This window comes from Hibiscus syriacus, unplaced genomic scaffold (genome assembly GCF_006381635.1).
Source record: "Hibiscus syriacus cultivar Baekdansim isolate YM2019G1 unplaced genomic scaffold, ASM638163v2 tig00110187_pilon, whole genome shotgun sequence".
NCBI classification, from domain to species: Eukaryota; Viridiplantae; Streptophyta; class Magnoliopsida; order Malvales; family Malvaceae; genus Hibiscus; species Hibiscus syriacus.
In genome coordinates this window covers 1,017,496-1,042,044 of record NW_024062618.1, presented here as the reverse complement: position 1 = coordinate 1,042,044, position 24,549 = coordinate 1,017,496, and the positions used below count along the sequence as shown (strand labels likewise).

Genomic DNA, 24,549 nt, shown 5'->3' with positions numbered 1-24,549 from the left:
TTTTTTATCGTAAATAAATATTATTTTTAGAGGTCTTAAATTTAAGTAGTTATATTTGTAAGATGTATACACATTATTAACAATTAAAAAAATTAAACATATATTACTTTATAATTACCTTTAATTATTTAAAAAACATTTTATTAAAATATTGTTTTTGTTCTTCTTTAAAGTAAGCAAAGAAATTTTAAAAATACAATTTTTTGCCGTACCTCTTCTGAATCTCCTCTATATAATAATACTTTATAATTTTTCTATGATAGAAGTCTCGAAAAAATATCTCCAAAGGACATGCTCTTAAAAGTCTGACGTCTCTCAAAAAGTCATGACCTCTAACATGTTTATGTAACTTAGCACAGTTAAATGTACACTATGACGATCATATCTTTGAAAACTACACTCTACGAGTAGTCATATAATTATATGTTTAACTTCAATTTTAATTATCACTATAAAATATTCTGATTAAGATAAAATATTTAAACATCGATCAACCATAAAAAAACATCGATTTTTTACCTAAATTAAAATGAATAAACAATCCACTTATTTTTATCAACAATGTCATATTAAAATAATTTTAATAACATATACTTAATAATATATAATTTCATTCAAAATCCCTATTTTTTCCTCCTTTTTCTTGTGTTGTCCTCAATCTTTTTTCTTCTTCATCTTTGGAACCAACAGCGAAATTAATCTTAGTATTGATTGTCGACTGTCGATATTTATGGTCTTTCTTTATTTTATAATGTCGTATTATTTTTTTTCTTATTTTTAATTTTAATAACTATATCTTTATGACACATTTTCTTCTGTCTTTATAGCACATTTCATTTGTCTTTTGGCATGTTTTCAGTCATTTGATCGTTATTTTCGTTTATCCTTTTATTTGGGGTTGGATTTGATATCGTTACGTCTGATCAAGATGGAGTTGATTTGTTATTATGGTGATCTTCCCTATTTTGGACTCTTAGATCGGATTTGGATAAGTGTTTTGCATTCATGGGTAGTTTTCTCACTTCGCTCGATTCTGATTTGTGATTTGTTGGTGATCTTTTAATAGTTTGATTCCCTTTTGTGATTCATTTATCTATGTAATCAGATATGCTCATTCTACCTTTTATTATAGTTTATTTGGTTATGTTTTTAACATTTTCCTTATATGATCCTTATGCAATATTAGGTTGCTAGTTTATTGTGTTAATGATTATAAAAAAATATTTTAATTACATATTCCAGTTTACGGTTATAACCGTAAACATTCATTATAATTTAGATTTTTTTAATTTTTTAATAAAACTATCAAATTTTATCCTGTAAAAAAACTACACTCATGATATAATTAAACATTCATAAAATTTTTACATCCACCATATTTGTAATATACCTTAAAATAAAACAAAACAATAAAAGAAAACGAAGAGCAACAAAAGCTTAAACGTCTCTCATCCATCAAAAATCCAATGGGTCTGCAATCCCTTCAATGAAAACATCATCCGCCAGTTGTTGAACTTTCAACAGCACATGGGCTGCTTGAAATTAGCAGCAAGCAGCCAGCTGCTTGAAAAAAAAAATGGGGCTGCAAAATTTTTTATTATTTTGTAATAGGGATAATTATAAAATTGAGTTATTGAACTTTAGGGTATTTTCAAAGATTAGTCCCTAAGCTTCAACTATAAATACCCTAGTTCATTTAGGTTCAAAATTATCCCAAATCATTTCTTTCTCCCAATACTATAGAGTTTTCTTGTGAGTAATAAGTGTTTTGTAAACACCTGTAAATTTTCTCTCTTAGTAAAAGATTTGCAGCAGTCCGGAGACGTAGGCAAAATTGGTTGAACTCCGTTATCAATTTCAGGTATTATTTTTTCGCTTTTATTTCGCTTTCTCACTAATATGGTTATAGGGAAATTACTCGTACTTGTTTACTTCTCTACAACTGGTAATCAGAGCTTTTGGTTGTGAATTTTGTCAAGTTTTTTGTGAGGTTACTATTTATATGAATAGTAAATTTCGTGAATAGTAAAAATTTTGTCGACGATAAGAGTTTGTCGACGAAGGTGTTATAATACACGGTAGTTAGCAAGAAATTGTCAAAAACGATCCAAACGTAGCCATATTCGAGTGGGAGCGATGGCTGCAGACGAAGGTAAGGTGAAAATTGAAAAGTTCGATGGTGCGAACTTTAGCTTTTGGAAGATACAGATTGAAGATTTTTTGTACCAGAAAAATCTATATCAACCTCTCTCAAGAAAGCAACCAGAGGGCATGAAGAATAAATACTGGGCTCTTCTCGACAGACAAGCCCTCGGAGTTATTCGATTGACGTTATCCCGAAATGTTGCTTTCAACATAGCAAAGGAAAAGACCACGACGGGTCTTATGGCGGCTCTCTCCAGTATGTATGAGAAGTCATCGGCCTCAAACAAAGTTCACTTGATGAGGCGATTATTCAATTTGCGGATGGCGGAAGGGGCATCAGTGGCTCAACACCTAAATGAACTCAACACTATCACAACTCAGTTGAGTTCCGTGGAAATTGAGTTCGATGATGAAGTTCGAGCTTTAATTCTCTTATCATCTCTACCAAATAGTTGGAATGCTACTATTACAGCAGTCAGCAGCTCGTCGGGAAACAACAAATTAAAATTTGACGATGTTCGGGATCTGGTATTGAGCGAAGAAATTCAACGGAGAGAATCGGGTGAAGCATCAACCTCCTCAGCCTTGCACACGGAGTCTAGAGGGAGAACTTCAGAAAGAAATTCAAATTGTGGCAGATCCAAATCCATAAGAGGAAAATCAAGAACGGGAAAGAAAGATTTTACCTGTTATAACTGCGGCAAGAAGGGTCACTTTAAAAAAGATTGTCGAGCACCGAAGAAAAATACCGGCGTACAGGAATTGACCAACGTGACAGAGGAGACAGTTGATGCCATGATTCTAAGCGTCAACAGTCCGATTGAATCATGGATCTTGGATTCAGGGGCATCTTTTCACTCCACCCCATGCCGAAAAATTATGGAGAACTATGTCAGTGGTGATTTTGGGAAGGTTCATCTAGCTGATAATGAAACCTTGAAGATTGTCGGAAAAGGAGACATCCGACTAAAGCTGCCAAACCATACCACCTGGAAGCTGACAGGAGTGAGACATTTTCCTGGTCTCAAAAGAAATTTGATTTCTGTAGGACAGGTTGATGGAGAAGGTTATAGTACAACCTTTTCAGGCTGTGAATGGAAGATTACCAAAGGAGCACTTGTCATTGCTCGTGGTAAGAAGATTGGTACTCTCTATGTAACCTCAAACTTAGAGAATATCATTATTGCAGCAGATGCTGATGGAAAATTAAACCTATGGCACCAAAGGCTTGGCCATATGAGCGAGAAAGGGATGAAAACACTTTTGTCAAAAGGGAAGCTGCCGGATCTAAAGAGTGTAGATATCGGACTATGCGAGGATTGCATCTTTGGCAAACAAAAGAAAGTCAGGTTTGCAAAGATTGGCAAGACACCCAAGGCAGAAAAGTTAGAGTTGGTTCATACTGATGTATGGGGACCATCTCCAGTTCCATCCCTTGTAGGCTCATTATATTATGTCACCTTCATCGATGATTCTACAAGGAAGGTGTGGGTTTATTTTCTGAAGAAGAAATCAGAAGTCTTTGATACCTTCAAAAAAATGGAAAGTCGTGGTGGAAAATGAGACTGGTTTGAAAGTCAAGCGGTTGAGGTATGATAATGGAGGAGAGTATAAAAATAGAAGATTCAGAGATTTCTGCACAAATAATGGGATAAAGATGGAGACAACAGCTCCCATGACACCGCAGCAGAATGGCGTAGCAGAGCACATGAACAGAACTTTGAATGAACATACCAGAAGCACGAGGATACATGCCAGACTGCCCAAATTTCTATGGGCTGAAGCTATCAACACTGCAGCTTACCTGATCAACCGTGGGCCCTCAGTTCCTTTGAATGGCAGAATAACAGAGGAAGTTTGGAGCAAGAAAGAAATAAACCTTTCACACTTAAGAGTGTTTGGTTGTATTTTTTATGTACACATAGATTATGCTGAAAGAAGTAAACTTGATTCCAAGTCCAACAAATGTGTCTTTGTTGGTTATGGTGGTGATGAGTTCGGTTACCGGTTTTGGGACTACGGAAATCGAAAGATCATCAGAAGCAGAGATGTCATTTTCAATGAGAATGTGATGTACAAAGACATGTCAATTTTAGAATCAAGTAGCTCCAATACCGAAGCTGAAACAACGAAATTTGCTGAGTTCGAGGAGATTTCTAGAAATGATGTTCAAATCAATCCTGAAGCAGTTCAAGAAGAACCAGGCACACCAGAACTGAGACGCTCCTCCAAAATTCCTAAACCTACCCAACGGTATTCTCCATCTTTGCACTATTTGTTGCTGACTGACAATGGTGAACCAGAGTGCTATGATGAAGCAATGCAAGTGGGAGTTTTCCATGAAAGATGAGATGGACTCGCTTATGTCAAATCAGACGTGGGAATTATCTGAATTACCACCAGGCAAGAAAGCACTCCATAACAAGTGGATTTACAGGATCAAAGAAAAACACGATGGGAGCAAACGCTACAAAGCAAGATTGGTTGTCAAAGGTTTTCAGCAAAAAGAAGGTATTTACTACAATGAAATTTTCTCTTCAGTTGTGAAACTGTATACAATCAGACTAGTGTTGAAAATTGTAGCTGCGGAGAATTTACATCTTGAGCAGTTAGATGTAAAGACAGCTTTCCTTCATGGTGATTTGGAGGAAGAAATCTATACGAGGCAGCCAGAAGGCTTCATAGAGGCAAACAAGAAAAACCTGGTATGCAGGTTGAAGAAGAGCTTGTATGGTTTAAAACAAGCTCCTAGACAGTGGTACAAAAAGTTCGATAGTTTCATGAGTAGCAGTGGTTTTACCAGATGCCAAGCATATCATTGTTGCTACATCAAGAGGTTCAACAAAAGCTTCATTATTTTATTATTGTACGTTGATGACATGCTCGTTGCAGGTTCAGACATGTAAGAGATTATAAACTTGAAACAAAAATTGTTGAAGCGGTTTGCTATGAAGGATATGGGTGCTGCGAAGCAGATTCTTGGGATGAGGTCTAAGAGAGACACAAAGTCAGGGACTTTGATGTTATCACAGGCTGAGTACATCAACAAAGTACTCTACATGTTCAACATACAAGATGCTAAACCAGTAAGTACACCTTTAGGTGTTCATTTTAAACTCTCCAAAGAACAATCACCAAAGACGGAAATGTTTCTCAACTACAGAAGATAATTGCTCTTTCCACAGCTGAAGCAGAATATGTCGTTGTTACGGAAGCTAGCAAGGAGATGGTCTGGCTCCAAAGTTTCTTGGAAGAGTTAGGCAAGAAACAAGAAAACAATGTCTTGTATTGCGACAGTCAAAGTGCTATCCATCTAGCAAATAATCCGTCTTTTCATTCCATGATGAAGCACATACAATTGCGATATCATTTTATCCGGTCTCTTCTGGAAGATGGAATTTTGAAACTTGAAAAGATTAGGGGAGCTCAAAATCCGGCAGACATGTTGACAAAAACGGTGACTACAGATAAACTGAAGTTGTGTTCAGCTTCAGTTGGCATGCTAGATTAAAAAACCAGAAATGCTGCTGCATTGATCAAGGTATGAAGACAGATTAAAATCGATCTTCAAGTGAGAGATTGTTTAACTTTCAACAGAACATGGGTTGCTTGAAATTAACAGCAAGCAGTCAGCTGCTTGAAAAAATTGGGGATGCTAAATTTTTTATTATTTTGTAATAGGAATAATTACAAAATTGAGTCATTGAACTTTAGGGTATTTTCAAAGATTAGTCCCTAAGCTTCAACTATAAATACCCTAGCTCATTTAGCTTCAAAATCATCCCAAATCATCCCAAATAATTCTTTCTCCAAATACTAGAGAGTTTTATTATGAGTAGTGAGTGTTTTGTAAACACCTGTAAATTTTCTCTCTTAGTAAAAGATCTGCAACAGTCCGGAGAAGTAGGCAAAATTGGATGAACTTCGTTATCAATTTCGGGTATTATTTTTCCTTTTTATTTCGCTTTCTCACTAATCTGGTTATAGAAAAATTACTCGTACTTATTTATTTCCCAACACCAACGAAGAGCAAATTCAAAGGAGGAAGTTGGGGTTTTCCGACTGAAATGTTGCGTATGCCCCAACTCGGAGTACAAATCGGAGGGAGAGCAGTCACGATGGTTCAAGGAAATGACGATTTGATGTAGTGATATTAAGAACCCTAAGTGGCGCGTCTCAAATTTGGTCCTCGTCACGTCCAAGTCCCTCCGCCGCCATTGCATGAGTCGTTTTCTTGTCATTTCTAGGGGTGAAACTTAATCGACGTACAATGAATTTTTTCGAGATGTCCTAGGTAATCTGTCGAATTTCTGTTAAGTCTTCTTCTTCATATTTAAGCTTAGCTTTCTACATTAACAAATTGGAACTCCAGATCACCAGCAAACAGGAAACCTTAATTTTTAGAACGGAGTTAATATAAATTAATCATAAGAATATGTCATGTGATGACCATCTATATCATTAGAAGATTATTATTATTTGATAATTTAGGGTAATTATCAGTTCAAATATAATCTTCAACTGTTTGACACTGGATGCTCACACCCCTTATATTTATGATACTTTAATTTAAAATTTTAATAAATAACAACCATTCATTTACTATCGAGATTGCTTAAAAATCATATTTAAAATAAAAATTTCATAAACTCGACTCATATAAATTGAAAAAAACAACTCATCAAGTAGTTTTAGCGGTTAAAGAGAGTGTTATTCTCTCTAGAGCTCATGTATGAGCAACAATATTTATAGGCTGTGATGCATTACCCGTAATTAAAAAGATTATGTATAAATATTATTTTATAATTAATTCATACTATTTTAAAAATTACTAAAAGAATTATATATTTAAATTTTACTTTACTATTCAAATATTTTCATATATTTATTTACAAGGAAATCAATTAATATCCTATATTTAAGTTGTGAATTAAATGTTACATACCCATATTCCGGTATAATTTTACATATGGAAAGTTTATTATAAAAACAATAGTATTTTCAAATTGTAAAAACGGAAAGCCTATCTTCCAGCAAAGATAATATTTCAGTAAGATTATTACCAGGTTTGGAAACCACGAATGACGGTTTCATGTTTATCCCCTTTGGAGTTTCCTTTTATGTGCGATTCTCTTTAAAAGTGCATACTGTATGAACAAACTCGTTTTTGTTCTTAGTTTTCGTTGAGAGAGAGAAGAATGGTGGAAGGTGGTATTGTGAAACCAGACAGGACAGAGTTCAACGACTGCTGGAAAACAACATGGGAGACACCTTATATTATGCGTCTTGCACTTTCGGCTGGGATTGGAGGGCTGCTCTTTGGCTACGATACAGGTAAATATTCGAGTCAGATCGTGTCAAGTCAGACCCTGAAACGAGAGTAAACGTTTCTTTATCCACAAGATTTAAACTGAGACTTTAAGAATATGATATTAAAAGCCATTGTATTTGTTGGGTGTACTCTAGGGGTTATCTCTGGTGCACTGCTTTATATCCGTGAGGAATTCCAAGAAGTTGAAAAGAAAACATGGCTACAGGTTTTGAATTTTTGAACCTTTTTTGTGTGTGCTGCGTTGATTTGATTATGGTTTCTTTGTTTCATTAATTCAACCAAGTGGTGGTTTTTTTTGCAGGAAGTCATAGTGAGTATGGCTGTAGCAGGTGCCATTTTCGGTGCTGCAATCGGAGGATGGATGAACGACTGGTTCGGGCGAAAGCTATCTATTTTGGTGGCCGATGCTTTCTTCTTTGTAGGTGCCATAGTCATGGCTTTGGCCCCAGCTCCATGGATGATCATTGTTGGAAGAATTTTTGTTGGTTTAGGAGTTGGAATGGCCTCAATGACTGCACCTCTTTATATCTCCGAAGCTTCACCGGCAAGAATTCGTGGTGCACTTGTTAGCACCAATGGTTTGCTTATCACAGGGGGGCAATTCCTTTCTTACCTAATCAATTTGGCTTTTACACATGTAAGTAATGATAATCACTGCACTTGAGACTTCTAAGTGCAAATATTATAACTACAATTGATTTTCATCGTCATCGTGTTTCAGGCTCCTGGAACTTGGCGTTGGATGCTCGGAGTTGCCGGATTGCCTGCGGTGGTTCAGTTTTTCTTGATGTTGTCACTGCCAGAGTCTCCTAGGTGGCTATACAGACGGGTTAGTGTCTTATCCAAATAAGTGACAGAGTTCAATGACATATTTAGTGCATCAACGACTTGAATATTACACTAAAATGTTTTGCAGAATAAAGTAGAAGAGGCAAGGTCCATCCTAGAGAAGATTTATCCGGCAGATGAAGTCGAAGCTGAACTAACCACATTGAAAAACTCCATCGAAGCCGAAGAAGCCGATGAGCAAACCATAGGAAACAACTTGACATCAAAGTTGAAAGGTGCACTCAGCAACGTTGTTGTCCGGAGGGGCCTATATGCTGGAGTAACAGTTCAAGTTGCCCAACAGTTTTCAGGCATCAACACAGTTATGTACTACAGTCCAACAATAGTTCAGTTAGCCGGATTTGCTTCTAACAAAACAGCATTGGCGCTTTCTTTGATCACATCCAGCCTCAATGCGATCGGTTCCATTGTTAGCATGGCTTTTGTCAACAGATATGGTAGGAGGAGAATGATGATCATCTCCATGTTTGGTATCATTACTTGCCTTGTGATTTTATCAGTTGTGTTCTTCCAAGCTGCCAGCCATGCTCCCAAAATTAGCCAATTTGAGTCCACACACTTCATTGCAAACGGTACGTGTCTGGATTACATTTCCGACCCTAATCCGACATCTTGGAACTGCATGTCTTGCTTGAAAGCCGATTGTGGGTTTTGTTCCAATGGAGCAAATGAAGTAAGTCCTTCGCTAACTGCATGAATGATGAATCCAACTTTAGTGAATAATCTTCTAAGTAGTCGGATCAATTTGTTCTTTTGTTCAGTATTCTCCAGGAGCATGCTTAGCAAAGACCACAGACCTGGAAAACTCATGCCACGGGCAACACCGTACTTGGTTCAAAGAAGGTTGCCCGAGCAAATTTGGGTTTGTAGCCGTCGTTTTCTTAGGACTGTACATCATTTCATTCTCGCCTGGTATGGGAACTGTCCCGTGGATCGTCAACTCGGAGATTTACCCATTGAAATACAGAGGAATCGGTGGAGGCATTGCTGCAGTTTTTAATTGGACCAGCAATCTCATTGTTAGCCTCACATTTTTAACACTAACGAAAGCTCTCGGTTCCTCCGGCACATTCCTCCTCTTTGCTGGCTATTGTGTCATCGGACTCGTTTTCATTTACTGGTTTGTGCCTGAAACCAAAGGGCTGCAATTTGAGGAAGTCGAGATGATGCTGAAGTCTGGTTTCAAGCCATTGGCATTCAAGAGCAAGAAAAATAGTCAACCAATCAACATAAGCTCGATTTGAAGCTAAATACGTTATTTAAGCTCAACTTGCTCAACTCAACCTTGTTCCATACAAACTTTTTAGTAAAATGTATACATTTGGATACTCAGCAAGTTTGATAACTCGAGCTCAACCAACTCGGAGAATCACCTAATCAAATTTGAATATTTTTAGAGTCAAACTTGAATAGTTTTACAAGCACAAGTGTCACATTAACACTGCACTCATTAACAATTACTCTACTAAAGTGCCTCTTATCATATTGGAAAAAAAGCAATGATTGCAAGTATTCTGTTTAACAAAACGTGCTTTAATATCTACAGAACATAAAACAAGATGGTGATGGAAATATATGTGTTTAAACTTGGGTCATGCCATTGATAATCTGGAGTTCTGTCAAGACTGAAGAAGACTTCTGATCGTGCTCGAAGGAATACTCTTTCTCATCTGTTTGAAAAATGGATCCAATCGGTAAACTTTTCGATCTGCTTCGGCTCTAAATATAAACCCCATGAGTCCATATGCAGGAATCAAAACAACAGATGAAGACATCGTTGAAATTTCTAAATGTCTCGCACAATAAAAGCTACCAACATTCTCATAAGATTAATACATGGACCCAAGTTGACCTTTCTATAAAATAAAATAAAAAACATGTTGATGGAATGTTTCAAAACATAAGTATGAATCAAAAGTTAGAGAATTGTCCAAGCTTTTTCTGCCAAATAGCAAAGTCCAGTTCTTAGGTCAATCGTATTGGACTTCCCAAGTCAACCTTTTGGGAGATCCGCAGTGAGAGAAGGATAAAAAAATACAAAGCTTCAAGGTTGCCTAAAACAAGGTTATAAAAAAGATTAAGTTAATTTCTTATCCAAAACAACATACAAGTCAACCAACAAAAGATTGAGCTCAGAAATAACACAAAAATACAAAACTCAACCTCAGTGAAGACATTTTGATTATAAAGCAAACTGAGTTGGTTACCTTCATAGATAAGAAGCCATTTAACTTCCTTAGCACTTTGTTCGTCTGTGTATATTTTCTTCATTTTGATTATAAGACCAATTTGAATCCTTTTGAAAGGAAATAATCCCTGAAAAAAAAAATGAACACAATGAACCACTGTTAAGCATTACCTCAGAGGGCATTGTGAGGTTAAACGCACTTGAAGTCTCGAATACATATTTTCCAAGTTGCTCAAACAGCAAAAGTGTCGATTGAACTAAGGAACAAGCAAGTTGGAGTTCCACCATTTTTACCTCTTCTTACAACTTTCGTTCTTCAGTTTCTCGAGTTCATTTTGCTTCTCGATTTGCAGTCTTTTCGGGTCATTGATTTGAATGAGGCTTCCTATATAAACCTCAGCACCAAATCTGCCCGGACTACCACCGATCTTCATACTCCGCATATTCTTCTTTTGTAGATCATACCAGACAAACTTTCGGCTATTAATCTCAAACAGAGCCTTATCAAGATCCTTGGAATAAGCTAATGGTTTTAGAAACGCTAAGGTGTTAATGGTTCTATTCCTTTGAACAGAAAGCAACAGAGTCCAAGATTCTTTTACCCTATATTCCTTCATAACCCAAACATCAATCTTCTCTTGGTTATAATTACAAACAGCACATAGGCGTCCATCCAAGACACCCACATCCAACAAATAGCTCTTATCAGCACAATTAGGTTGAGGTACTTCGATGAACTCCTCGGTTCCGAGATCAAAACCCACAATTGCATTCCTCATTCCGAATTCGATCCTCGGAGGCATCACCCAATGTAAAACCCCACCGGCCAGCACATCATAGCCTCGTCTATGCAAGAGATGGTAGAAAAATTGGAACATGAACCGAAGATAAAAAGGAAGCTTAGAGATTTTCCTCCAAAAGTCCTTTAAACTATAAACCTTAACCTCGTAATCAAAATAGTAACTTTCGTTCTCTTCATCGTCAGTTTTATTGAACGTCGCCATTCTCACGACCTTGTAATCGTTAGTTTTAACAGCCTGTCCGAACCCATAAAAAATATATCCAGATTTACAAGATTCACCTGACGGAGGATCGATTTCCGAAACGGGCAGTCGACGGAACTGCAGCGTGGACGGATTATAAAAGGCCAGATTTTTATCAGATAGACGGAATGCGAGGATTCCGTTACACGAACCAAACACTTCAGTCCCAGCTCCGCTACTCAAAGGGTAATCGAGAGGAACGGCGTTATCCAGGGAATCAAATTCCACGGAATAGAGATGCAAACCTTTGAGGAGGATGTTGAGATTCGATCTGGTCTTGATGGAACGGCTCAAATGATTCTTGATGAAATCAGGGTCGTCGATTAAAGAGCAGCATGTCTTCGACAAGGCCTTGAAACGCACCAATGACTTCACCGGGAGACGATTGAAGATATCGGTGATTACATCCATGGGAAGAGTAGACAATTTCAGGGTTTAGGGTTTACAGGGGTTTTCCTCGAGACTTTTGGGGTTTGTTTTTTTTGGGGGGGGGGGGGAAGAAAGAATCGATAACGTCGAGATGCGAACAGAGTGGAGTAACAGTAGTTGAACAAGTGGTTAAAGAAGGAAATGATAGCAATGGGTAATCTGCTTTATATGAAGACGTGTCCCACTGGAATCCCTTCAAATATTAAGGCAAAATGATACTTCGGCCCTTCGATGTTTATTTTTTTTTAAATTATTCTTTATTTGTTAGGTAATTTTAATTTTATTTAAAAAAATTAAATTATATCAATTTTTTAAATGATTCAAATCTTTATGTTTTAATATAAATATGGATTAAAACATTAAAATTTTAACAACATTAAACCTTTGTTCACACTAAACCTTTCATAATTTTGGGATCTCATGAAATCTTTGTTCACACTGTTAGTTTGTGTATGAGTGAGATATCTGTCGGCTTCGGCGACGACCATGACTACTATACCGGCCACGTTGGAGAGACCAGAATCTTCGGTTCCTTTGGAGAAAACATGTGTCGAAGAAGGGTAGAAACAAAGTGACACAGGAGTTACCCCATTCGATCATGGCCTTCATGTTACTATGCCTGAATCAGTGAGCCACAGTATTTCTACGAGTGACGCGACACAGGGGAATTCTGAAGACAGTAACAATGCAAATGTTTTACCAAAACCAATGGAAAGCAGCACTGCGAGATCATATGCAGCTACGTTGATTGGCGAGATTGTTAGCCAATCAAGCATTACTGTTTTGGGGGTGATGATGATGTTCTCCAGGAGCGGGGTGTACTGATAGTTGATAGAAGTGGTTCATATCCGGCCATCCGATTCTCTAATCGTGTCCATAATTCAATTGAATACAATATACGAAAGACGGTTATCGTTCGGCTCCTAAAACCATTGGATACAAGGCTCTGCTGAATAAACTTAAATTACTCTGGTAACCTCGGGAGCCATTTCAAATAGTTGATCTTGGTAATGATTATTTTCTAGTTCGATTGCAACAAGAAAGTGACTACACGAAAATTCTCATAGAAGGTTCTTGGGTGATTTTTTAGAGTTATCTGACAGTTCAGCCGTGGAGTAGGAATTTCAATACCTTGGATAGTAATCCTTCTTGGGTTATAATCTGGATTCGATTTCCGAGTCTTCCATATTGCTATTACACGAAATCATTATTTCGAAGGCTTGCGTCTGAGATTGAAAAAGTTATTAAGGTAAACTACAACATGAATGCTGGAGAACGGGACAAATTTGCACGCCTTGCGGTTATTGTTGACCTTAATAAATCACATTTGCTGTGCATTGAAATTGACGGATTTGTGCAACATTTGGAATATGGACTACAACACATTTGCTACAAATGCGGGGTATATGGCCACTCTCAAAACTCATGCGGCATTAATCCGGATGTAAATGACAAGCTGAAAGAGAATGAAACTAACAGACTCCTCAAACGGTCGATAACACCCATAATGGCGAGGATCTTTATAGCTCGTGGATAGTTGCGACCAGCCGAAAAAACGACCTTAAAAAATGCAAGGAGACAAGATTGATGAAGGTGGTGTGCCTAATAAAATTTCTATGTCCAATTATGGAGTCCTAAATCAAATTAATGAAGAGGGTGATGGTGAAAATGCTAATCCTAATGTCCAAAGAAGTGGAAGTGGAAGCTGTTGCGGAAGACGGCTATCGGATAGAGCAAAATCGCAACTGATAATTTGAGAAAATAAAATTGAAGATAAAAGAGACACAAAATTTACGTGGAAACCCCCTAAATAATATAGGGTAAAAACCACGGGCAACGGTAGAAGAATTTCACTATGAGAAAATAGGAATTACAACCTCTCTCGATCGACCAAGGAGAAAATAATTATAATTCTCTCTTGATAAAAAGGAGAAAACAACTCTCAAGAAACTCTCTAATATTCTCTCTAGTATTGGAAGAAAGCTAGAATGCTTTGGGATGGTTTTGAAGCTAAATGAGCTAGAGTATTTATAGTTGAAACTAAAGGACTAATCTTGTAAATACCCTAAAAGTACAATGACTAAATTAACATTTTTACCATTTGAAAATTCAACATTTTCAAGCTTAATAATTTTGATAGCCGCCCATGTCATAGCCGCCCATGTTTTGTTTCATTTCAACAATCTTCCACTTGAAGATTTGATTGGAACAATCATATCTTCACATCATTCTTTCTACCTTGTACCTTCATGTTGCTTACGTCTCTGATAGGCCACAAGAGGATCGACACCAAGTAAATTTGTCGGCATTGATCGCCTTCGTCATGAAATCTGCTATGTTGTCTTTGGTATGGATCTTCTGTATATCTACTGTCCTTTCTTCCACCTTTTCACGAATGAAATGGTATTGAACTCGTATGTGCTTTGTCTTTGAATGAAATGCTAGATTCCTTGCTAAATGCAAGGCGCTTTGACTGTCACAAAACAGAGAGACATACTCTTGATTGTGCCCAAGCTCCTCCAATAGCATCTTCAACCAAATTGCTTCTTTACTGGCTTGTGTAGCTGCTACATATTCTGCCTCTGTTGTAGATGTAGCCACAACTGACTGCAATTTTGAAACCCAGCTTACAGCTCCACCAGCAACTTTGAACACATATCCTGTAGTAGATTTGCTTTTATCCAAATCCCCTGCATAGTCAGAATCTACATACCCATTGATTAGTAAATTTGATCCTCCGTAACATAATGCAATATTTGAGGTCCCTTTGATGTACTCAGGATCCTCTTCACTGTATTCCAATGCTCTTTGCCTGGATTCACCATGTACCGACTAACCACTCCCACTGCTTGTGCAATGTCTGGTCTTGTGCATATCATAGCGAATATTAAACTTCCCACTGCTGATGCATACGGTACTCGAGACATCTCCATCCTCTCTTCTTCACTGCTAGGACTCATACTGGAGGATAATTTGAAGTTAATAGGAAGAGGGGTAGAAATTGGCTTACAATCTTGCATGCTAAATCGTGACAAGATTTTCTTCAAGTAATTCTTTTGTGAAAGCCAAATCTTCCTATTACTTCTGTCTCGGTGAATTTGCATCCCTAGAATCTTGTTTGTTGATCCCAAGTCCTTCATTTCAAATTCCCTAGCCAGTTGTGCCTTCAATTCTTCAATATGATCTTTGTTGAGTCCTGCAACCAACATGTCATCCACATACAACAACAATATAACAAAATCGTTATTACCAGACCTCTTGAAATAAGCACAAGGGTCTGCATTAAGTCTGTTGTATCCAAGGTACATAATGAAGGAATCAAATCTCTTATACCAACACCTCGGCGCCTGCTTTAGACCGTATAGAGATTTGTTCAACCTGCAAACCAAGTTCTTCTTTTCTTTTTCTTCAAAACCTTCAGGCTGGAGCATGTAAATCTCTTCTTCAAGATTTCCATGAAGAAAAGTTGTTTTAACATCTAGCTGCTCTAGATGTAAGTTCAATGTAGCACACATTGCCAAAACTACTCGAACTGTTGTTAGTCGAACCACATGAGAAAATATTTCATTGAAATCAATACCTTCTTTTTGAGCATATCCTTTGACCACCAGTCTTGCACGATACCTCTCTACTTGATAATCACTATTTCGCTTGATTTTGAAGACTCATTTGTTACCAATTGGCTTCCTTCCTTGTGGTAGTGGCACAAGGTCCCATGTATTATTTTTATGAAGGGCTTCGATTTCTTCTTGCATCGCCATCATCCACAGTGAAGCATCTGAGCTGTTTATTGCCTCCTGAAATGTTGATGACTCACCGTCCTCTGTTAAAAGGCAGTATGCAATATTACCTTCTATAACATAATCTGAGTGCCAATTGGGACGTCTTCTCACATGATTTGATTGACGAGTTGTTGGAGCTTCAGAACTCTCTGGTTCTTGTTCATCATGTGCTGGTTCTACTTCAGAAGAATCTCCTTGTTCAACCTCCTTTTCCACATGTATCTGAGTAGTCTCTGACTTTTCAGCGCTATCATCCTCTTCTTTTCTTTGTAGTTTATCCTCTACAAAGATAACATCCCTGCTGATGATCACTTTACGGGTAGTGGGATCCCACAAGCGATACCCCTTTACTCCATCAGCATACCCCAAGAATTTGCATTTCCTGGATTTTGGATCCAGCTTTGAAATTTCTTGGGAGTTGTACATCACGTACACGACACTTCCAAATACATGGAGGTTTGAATAATCAGCTGGTTTACCAGTCCACATCTCCATTGGTGTCTTCAGCTCTAATGCAGTTGATGGAGCTCGATTCACCAAATAACAGGCGGTATTGACTGCTTCTGCCCAGAATGATTTTTCTAGGCCTGCATCTCTCAACATTGCTCTTGTTCTTTCTAACAAGGTTCTGTTCATCCGCTCTGCCACTCCATTTTGTTGAGGAGTGTTCGCCACTGTGAACTGTCTTTTGATGCCTTCTTTCCTGCAAAAGTCATCAAATTCTTCGCTTGTGTATTCTCCTCCATTATCTGTTCTGAAACACTTGATCTTATTTCCAGAATCAAGTTCCACCCGCGCTTTGAAGTTTTTGAAAGTTGAAAACACGTCTGACTTCTTTTTAATAGGGTACACCCAACATCTCCTGGAGTAGTCATCAATAAAAGAGACAAAGTATTTTGCTCCGCCAAGGGATGTAACCGGTGCTTGCCATACATCAGAGTGAACCAATTCTAGAACACTTTTGCCTCTAGAATTTGATGTGTTGAATTTCAACCGGTGCTGCTTACTTGTTATGCAGTGCTCACACAAAGTAAGTGATACCTTTGTTAAGCCTGGAAGTAGTTTTTGCTCCACAAGGACTTTCATTCCTTGTTCTGACATGTGTCCAAGTTTCTGATGTCATAGCATTGCAGAATCTGAACTACATGAGGCAACAGAGGATTCTGCTTCTAGCAAAGTCTCTCCCTTCAGCATGTACAAGTTTGCTGCTATCTTTTCGCCTTTCAGCGCCACAAGCGCTCCACGGAACACCTTCATGATTCCTTTTTGTGTCTCAATCTTCCTTGCATTATTATCCAACAATCCGTAGGATAATAAATTTTTCTTCAGGCCCTTCACGTGTCGCACATCTCGAACAACTTTGATTGTTCCATCATACATCTTCAATTTGATGGTTCCCACGCCAACGATATCTAAGGCATGATCATTGCAACTATACACAGATCCTCCTGAGACAGGTTCATAATGATGGAACCATTCTCTTCTTGAGGTCATGTGATATGTTGCTCCCGAATCAATGAGCCATATATCTGTAAATCTTTTTCTGCCTTCCACGGTGGTTGACGCTTCACAGCATAGAGCATCTTCATCATCTGAAGTGTTTGCGGTATTGCCTTGTGGATTGGAGTTTTTATTGAGACTCCAACAATCCTTCTTCAAGTGACCCTTCTTTCCACAGTGGTAGCACTTTAAATTCTTATTTCTTCTCGACTTCGATCTACCATGTTTGTGACTGCTGCTTTGGCCACGTTCTGTTGATCTCTCTCTCATCGTTGTCAATGCCTCTGCTTGTTGCAGATTTACTTGTCTGTCTTCCTTGTTCTTGCGCCGATTTTCTTCTTGTAGAACAGCAGCTGCAACGTCATCGAAGACTAGACTGGTGACATTATTGTTTGTCAAGTTGATGATGAGTTGATCATACGAATCCGGTAGACTTTGAAGTAGAAGTTCAGTACGTTCGTGTTCTCCTATTTTACAGCTTAAGGATGTAAGCTGAGAAAATAAAGTGTTCAGTGTATTTAAGTGCTCCGTCACTGAAATTGATTCTGACATCCGGAGAGTGTACAATTTCCTCTTAAGGAAAATTTTATTGTGCAACGATGTGGCCTCGTACAATTTGGTGAGATGATCTCATATCTCCTTAGCTGTCTTCTTCTCCTCGATCCTTGACAATACTTCATCTGCTAATGCTAGATGAAAGTTTGCCATAGCATTTCCATCCATCTCGTTCCATTTGCTGTCATCTATGAAATCCACCGACCTTTCACTGATAACTGCTAGACAACTGTCTTTCCTCAGGATGGCCTTCATTATTAATTTCCACAATGAGAAATTTCTCCCATTGAATTTTTCAATATCAAATTTCGTTGCCATAACTTCTATTACGGATAGCTCCCACTATTTCACTATCGTGAATAGTTCTCTGGAACCTTCAAATAATGGGTAATACATTCTTACTTTCTTATGTTGGAGGATCCACCTTTTGGTGGCAACCACAAAGACAATAAACAGATATTACACACTCAAATCTGGCTCGGATACCAATTGTTGCGGAAGACGGCTATCAGATAGAGCAAAATCGCAACTGATAATTTGAGAAAATAAAATTGAAGATAAAAGAGACACAAAATTTACGTGGAAAACCCCTAAATAATATAGGGTAAAAACCACGGGCAATGGTAGAAGAATTTCATTACGAGAAAATAGGAATTACAACCTCTCTCGATCGACCAAGGAGAAAACAATGATAATTCTCTCTTGATAAAAAGGAGAAAACAACTCTCAAGAAACTCTCTAATATTCTCTCTAGTGTTGGAAGAAAGCTAGAATGCTTTGGGATGATTTTGAAGCTAAATGAGCTAGGGTATTTATAGTTGAAACTAAATGACTAATCTTGTAAATATCCTAAAAGTACAATGACTAAATTAACATTTTTACCATTTAAAAATTCAACATTTTCAAGCTTAATAATTTTGATAGCCGCCCATGTTTTGTTTCCTTTCAACAGAAGCAACACCCGCAGCTAGTGTGTTTGGAAATAGGAGGAAGGAAAAAGAGGTGGTTGCTTCAAATGTTACAGGAGAAGGACCAGACCTAGGTGCGATGAGAACAGCTTTGACTCCCAAGAAAATTTTGGAACGCAATTCTGCAATGGAACCTTTGCAATCCCGCAAAGTATTAAAAGAAGTGTCCTTGAACAATGACAGCGTTCGTGATGAGCTAATGATTGCAGATCAAGCTTTTCAATGTATTATCAAATAGACAAATATCCAGGGTGGTTCTCATAGCACGGTTTCTATTGATGATGTTACGCAAATTAAAAGAACCAACTCTCAAATCAGGGATGCAGCCAATAAAACAGGCATGGTGAAGGGTATTAAGGATCTTAATTCTAAGGTCCTGCGTGTTCAAAAGTTTCTTAATTACAAACTGTTGGGCAGACTTTTACTCTCCGAATGGTACAGTCAGCTACCATTATGATTGATTGGTTAGTTGAACTCAGTCATCCATGTATTCAAATATGAAATAATATGTTAATTTGTTTTAGTTCGTCGTCATTCCTTCATCGTTTTTTAATTGAATAGAAATAAAAGAGTACTATTGACGATTATTAGATTACGATAAATGATGACGTCTGATTCAAATAAAGATTTCGATTGTTATAGTGATTTTGAATTTTATTTATTTATTTTATTTCATGTTTAATTTTTTTGGGAGATAATCTTCAAAATTCTCTCTTTAATTTTTTTAAAATAAAATTTTCTCTTTAATTAATTATATTCTTAAGATTATATTTTTTTATTTCAATAAAATTTAAAATCATTCGTAAGCTTAAAAAACAAATACTATGTTTGTAATATAAATTTATTACCATTAATCATAACACAAATCGGGTATCAACCTGAGAACTTATCTCTCAAACAGATAGCTACAAAGCATCGGGTATACTTTCCACGTCAGCTTAAGCTTTATCAAGTAAATTAAATAATAAAAACATTTGTCACTTGTGAAATAGAGACAAAGTATCACTGCCAAATCCAGAAAATCATTCAAGTTCTTTGTTTCCCTTTAAAACGATGCTATCACAACTCAAACGTAATTTATGCGAGATAATTACAAATATTTATTAATATAGATGAATTAATCTAAAAACTCAAATTAAGATTATATTAAAAAGTAATTAAATAAATTTAATTAAAAGATAACATTAAATTCAGACCTTACGAAATACTACACTAGAAAAGAAATATACTAAAAAAAACTATCATTTTCATTTCTCACAAACAACGCTATTATATCATTTTTCAGTGGAAATAAAGAACAATTTGTTTTCTTGAATCAATCAAATGTTTGGCTGTCTTTTTACCATTTTGTGCCAATTGAAAACTCACGGCATCTCCCCAATTAATTAGGACATTTTCAGAAATTTTACATTAAACGTCAAATTATGATCTGAATCCCTCTACTATGCATGTCAAGATCACAAAGGGTTAAGGTAACTTATGGAATAAAGATATCCACATGGCTTTGTCGATGATTAATGATTTGGTTTATCGGCCATATCCACCCACTGCTTCTTAATGGTGCATATAAAAGAATAATAATATATTTATTAAATAATTATAATTTGTATCATTATCTGATTTATTAAAATATTTATTAGTCAATATCTAAATAGCTGCATGTGCCAAAACATAACGAGTGGAAAACGCAAATTTGCCCACAACTATCCTCTTCCCAAGTTTCAGATATAAAAGCAAGCCTTGTTTAACCCTCCATTTTCCACCGCTCTTAAATTCATATCCATCTCGGCGGAAAAATGTCCGCCGTCGATCACAATTCCGATTATCCCATAACCCCACTACTTCTACCTATCGACGATCCGGTAGAACCGTCATCGAGCTCACCCTTTCCTCTCAAATCCTTGGTCACACCAAAAACATTCTATGTCCTGTTAGGACCCATATTGTGTGCCATCATCTGTCTTTTTGTCAAGTTCGATGGTCCGGTTACTAGCCGGAATATGTTGGCTGTTCTAGCCTGGGTGTTTTCATGGTGGCTCACCGAGGCTGTGCCGATGCCGGTCACCTCGATAGCACCTCTATTCTTGTTCCCTCTCTTTGGAATATCCTCTGCAGATAGTGTTGCCCATTCTTATATGGATGATGTGATTGTCCTGGTTCTGGGTAGCTTCATACTTGTTCTCACCGTTGAACGTTACAATATTCATAGAAGATTAGCCTTAAATGTAAGTTATAATCCGATTTGATGTTCAAGTCATTTCCGGTTAGATTATTCTTTTATTTGAATTAAAATCAATGATACCAATAATGTTGCTGTCGTGTCTGGGTGAATTATTGTACGAATGGACATTATTCTCATCAAATAATGGTTATACGTGGGTCACGCAGATCACATCACGATTCTGCGGGGAACCCGTGAATCCACCTCTGCTTCTACTCGGCATCTGCGCCACCACATTCTTCGTCAGCATGTGGATGCACAACGTGGCGTGTGCCGTCATGATGATGCCGGTGGCCACCGGGATCCTACAGCGGCTCTCGACGGGCTCTACTCAATCAACCCATGTCCGCAACTTTTGTCGGGCTGTCATCCTCGGCGTCACGTACGCAGCACCCATCGGCGGGATGAGCACGCTCACCGGAACAGGCGTCACATTGATATTGGTGGCCATGTATAAGGGGTCCTACCCGGATGCCGATCCCATCGGTTACAACACGTGGTTTTTCTTTGGTTTTCCATTGGCCGTGTTGATTTTCTTAGCCTTGTGGGCGATTCTCTGTTTGCTGTATCTACGCAGGGGCTCTAGCCAGGCCCTCGCCCCTCACTTGGATAGAGCCCATCTCAAGAGAGAACTGGACTTATTAGGTACATTTCCGAATTTTTTCCGATTAATCAATGATCTAGAATGTAAATTAAGCTAATTAGAGTTATTTATTCGACATCAACAGGTCCAATGGCTTTTGCTGAGAAGATGGTTCTAGCAGTATTTGGGGTTAGTACATGTTAATAATGTATTCAAACTATAAGTTATTATTTCGAATATCTTTTCTCAAACCGTTAGTGCATGAAAGGAAAAAAAATTCGGACAAAGATAAAATGACCAAATATGCAGATGATGGTAGCTTTGTGGATGACCAGAAGTATAACAGAAGACATTCCAGGATGGGGAGTTCTCTTCCATGGCCGTGCAGGCGATGGAACCGTCAGTGTGAGTAATATAAACTTTAGTTTTAATTAAGGTTTAGTCACTCCACTATTCTTAAATTATTAGTTAGTTTAAACAGTTAACCGTCATATTTGATGGGATCAACTATAATCTTAAACCTTGTAGGTTCTCATGGCTACACTTTTGTTCGTAATCCCGAACAAGAAGCAAAAGGGAGAGGCATTGATGGAATGGAACGAATGCAAGAAGCTACCATGAAGCATTATTTTGTTACTAGGAGCTGGTTTCGCTGTAGCTGATGGCGTCCAGTCGAGTGGACTCGCCGATGTCTTATCAGGAACTCTAGATTTCCTTGAAGTGGTTCCTTATTTAGCTATCGCCCCTGCAGTCTGTTTAATTAGCGCCATAATCACCGAGTTCATAACATCGAACGATGCTACCGCGACCCTCTTGCTTCCACTTTTGATTCAAATGGCCAAAACCATGCGCGTCCATCCATTACTCCTTATGATTCCTGGCGCAATTGGGTCGCAATTCGCTTTCGTGCTTCCGACCGCAACTCCTTCGAATGTCGTCGGATTCACAACCGGGCATATAGACATTCCGAATATGGTCAAGACGGGGATACCGCTCAAGATTGTCGGCACTGTAATTTTATCGATATTAATGCCTACGCTTGGTAAACTGAGCCTTCCTTCTTCCGTCACGTTAGTTCCGTAATGAATTTGAGCAATAAATTTTGGTGGGTTTTATTAATTAGTCCATTTTTTGTATGATGGCAGGTGCTTTTGTTTTTGGAACAAACCAAGGTGTCCGATAGACGAAATGGGAAAGCATGATATGTATAGCGTATAGGTTCATCACAAGCTGTATATCACAGTGAGAATGATGTTGCAACGAAGTGATTAGCAATCACAATAGGTGTGGGGAGAATTCCCTTTGCCCTCTCGTCTTGCTGTATATTTAGTTCATTTGTATGAGTAGAAAACGATGTATATATATTGCTCATTTCATTCAACTTTGTATTTAATTCTTCTTTTTCTTTGATTTTTGTTTTGTTAACGACGACATTAATTTTAATATTGATTGTTAACCGTCGATGATTATTAATTATTTTTTTATATTATGTCTTTTATTTTCCTTTTTTCTTAAGATTTTTTTTCCAATTTTGAATAATAATCTCTATCATTGTGACACGAGTTTTTTCAATTATTGTGAAACAATCTTTATGGCTTTTGATACGTTTTCGCATACATTGACAGTCGTTTTGGTGGTCACACAAATGACATTTATTTTTTGATTGGTTTGTCAGAATAAAATATAATCAAATCCTCCCTTTGTTTAAAGATTGTTTGTCAATATAATTATAATTGTGCAACGAAGCAACTTGTCATATAATCTGGTTCGCTCACCACTCCTTTATCATTTCGTAAAGCATCTCGTTCGACATAGACAAGTAGTTTTTAGGAAGGTTATTGGATTCTTTTGATGTTGATAGTCATTCTCAAGTGAAAATTTCGTTTTTCTTCGTATCTTTAGATTTTATATTTTTGTTTTTGTATAACTTTTTAGTGATTATTATCCCATTTTTTTTCTATGTTTGAGTGTATTATAATTCTGATTTCTTTTATATTTTTATTAATAAAATCTAGTTATCATTGTTTTAAAAATTTAATAAAAGAATATAATAGTACATAATATATCCATAACCTATATGTTATTGATCTTGACAAGTGAGGAGTCCATTCCTTGAGACAACTCTATATAACCTATATGAGGAGTCAATCGTGAAAAGGGACCAAAAAAAATAGAACTGACATCAAAAACCAGAAATAAAAAACAGGCAGTAAATCAATTGTTTTGGAAAACAACCGAATCCACCGATATGGTATGATATTAATAAAAAAAGGGGAAATAAGTGATCTAATATTACTTAATTTAATGTATTGTATACTTAAATTAAATGTAAATCTAATTTAATTTAAATCGAACATGGATTGAATATAATCCGAATTTAAAATAACTTGGTCTGAACAACTGTTTGTCACCTCTAGGTAAAAGTTATAATTTCTCCAAGAGTAAAGTATAGTAATGGTCACTGAACTTTTCTAAAGCTTTCATTTAGATCCCTCAACTTTTAAAACTTGCAATACAGTCCTTCAACATTTAGTCCGTTTTCAATATGGTCCTCGACGTTACACTGTCGTTAGTACATTTGCAATATGGTCACTGAACTTTTTAGGCGCTTGCATTTAGGTCCCCCAACTTTTAAAACTTACAACACAGTCCTCAATTTCATTCTAAACCCCAAATTCCTTTTCGGTCTCGAATTTCCTTTTTCGATTCTCTCTTCTCATTTCCAATGTAACTTTTCAGTCGGGGATGCATAGGAAATTCTAATCTAACTTTGAATTATGTGGAGGTGTTGACTTGAATAAAAGTCCATTGAGAGAATACCCAACCAAGGGACTATCGGGACCATCAACGATTCAAGGTGTAATGTTAGATACAAGTCTTCTCCGGTTCTTAATAAAAACTTTTAGTACTCCTTATGAAAGATATTCAGTCCATCATAATATAAGTGAAAGAGG

At 37.2% G+C, this 24,549-nt stretch overlaps 2 protein-coding genes and 1 pseudogene across 5 annotated transcripts; 2 read left to right on the top strand and 1 right to left on the bottom strand.

Annotated features, from left to right (window-relative positions):
* Positions 1-5,379: 5,379 nt before the first annotated feature.
* Positions 5,380-12,081, bottom strand: LOC120217589 (F-box protein CPR1-like). 4 transcript variants are annotated; one of them, XM_039214673.1, is made up of 3 exons: positions 10,809-12,081; positions 10,534-10,642; positions 5,380-5,391 (listed from the first exon to the last, which is right to left on the bottom strand). In XM_039214673.1, exons 1-2 carry the CDS (start codon positions 11,966-11,968, stop codon positions 10,603-10,605), a joined length of 1,200 nt encoding a protein of 399 aa, XP_039070604.1. In that variant the 5' UTR covers positions 11,969-12,081; the 3' UTR covers positions 5,380-5,391; positions 10,534-10,602. The 4 variants fall into 4 exon arrangements, with proteins under 4 accessions (XP_039070604.1, XP_039070605.1, XP_039070606.1 ...); XM_039214674.1 differs by lacking the exon at positions 5,380-5,391 and adding an exon at positions 9,788-10,034; XM_039214675.1 differs by lacking the exon at positions 5,380-5,391 and adding an exon at positions 9,788-9,996.
* LOC120217588 (inositol transporter 4-like) lies at positions 7,318-9,662 on the top strand. Its single transcript, XM_039214671.1, has 6 exons — positions 7,318-7,479; positions 7,612-7,682; positions 7,779-8,114; positions 8,199-8,306; positions 8,394-8,999; positions 9,088-9,662. The coding sequence occupies exons 1-6, from the start codon at positions 7,344-7,346 to the stop codon at positions 9,568-9,570; spliced, it is 1,740 nt and encodes a 579-aa protein (XP_039070602.1). The 5' UTR covers positions 7,318-7,343; the 3' UTR covers positions 9,571-9,662.
* An 8,381-nt stretch (positions 12,082-20,462) lies between the features above and the next one.
* On the top strand, positions 20,463-22,976 carry LOC120217580 (annotated as a pseudogene).
* The last annotated feature ends 1,573 nt before the right edge of the window (positions 22,977-24,549 follow it).

Coding starts and splice junctions, on each gene's coding strand:
- LOC120217589 (XM_039214673.1), bottom strand. CDS start 11,968: ATGGATGTAATCACCGATATCTTCAATCGTCTCCCGGTGAAGTCATTG. Junction 10,643..10,808: donor AACGAAAGTTGTAAGAAGAG/GTAAAAATGGTG, acceptor TTTTTTTTTCAG/GGATTATTTCCTTTCAAAAG.
- LOC120217588 (XM_039214671.1), top strand. CDS start 7,344: ATGGTGGAAGGTGGTATTGTGAAACCAGACAGGACAGAGTTCAACGAC. Junction 8,307..8,393: donor CTAGGTGGCTATACAGACGG/GTTAGTGTCTTA, acceptor AATGTTTTGCAG/AATAAAGTAGAAGAGGCAAG. Junction 9,000..9,087: donor GTTCCAATGGAGCAAATGAA/GTAAGTCCTTCG, acceptor TCTTTTGTTCAG/TATTCTCCAGGAGCATGCTT.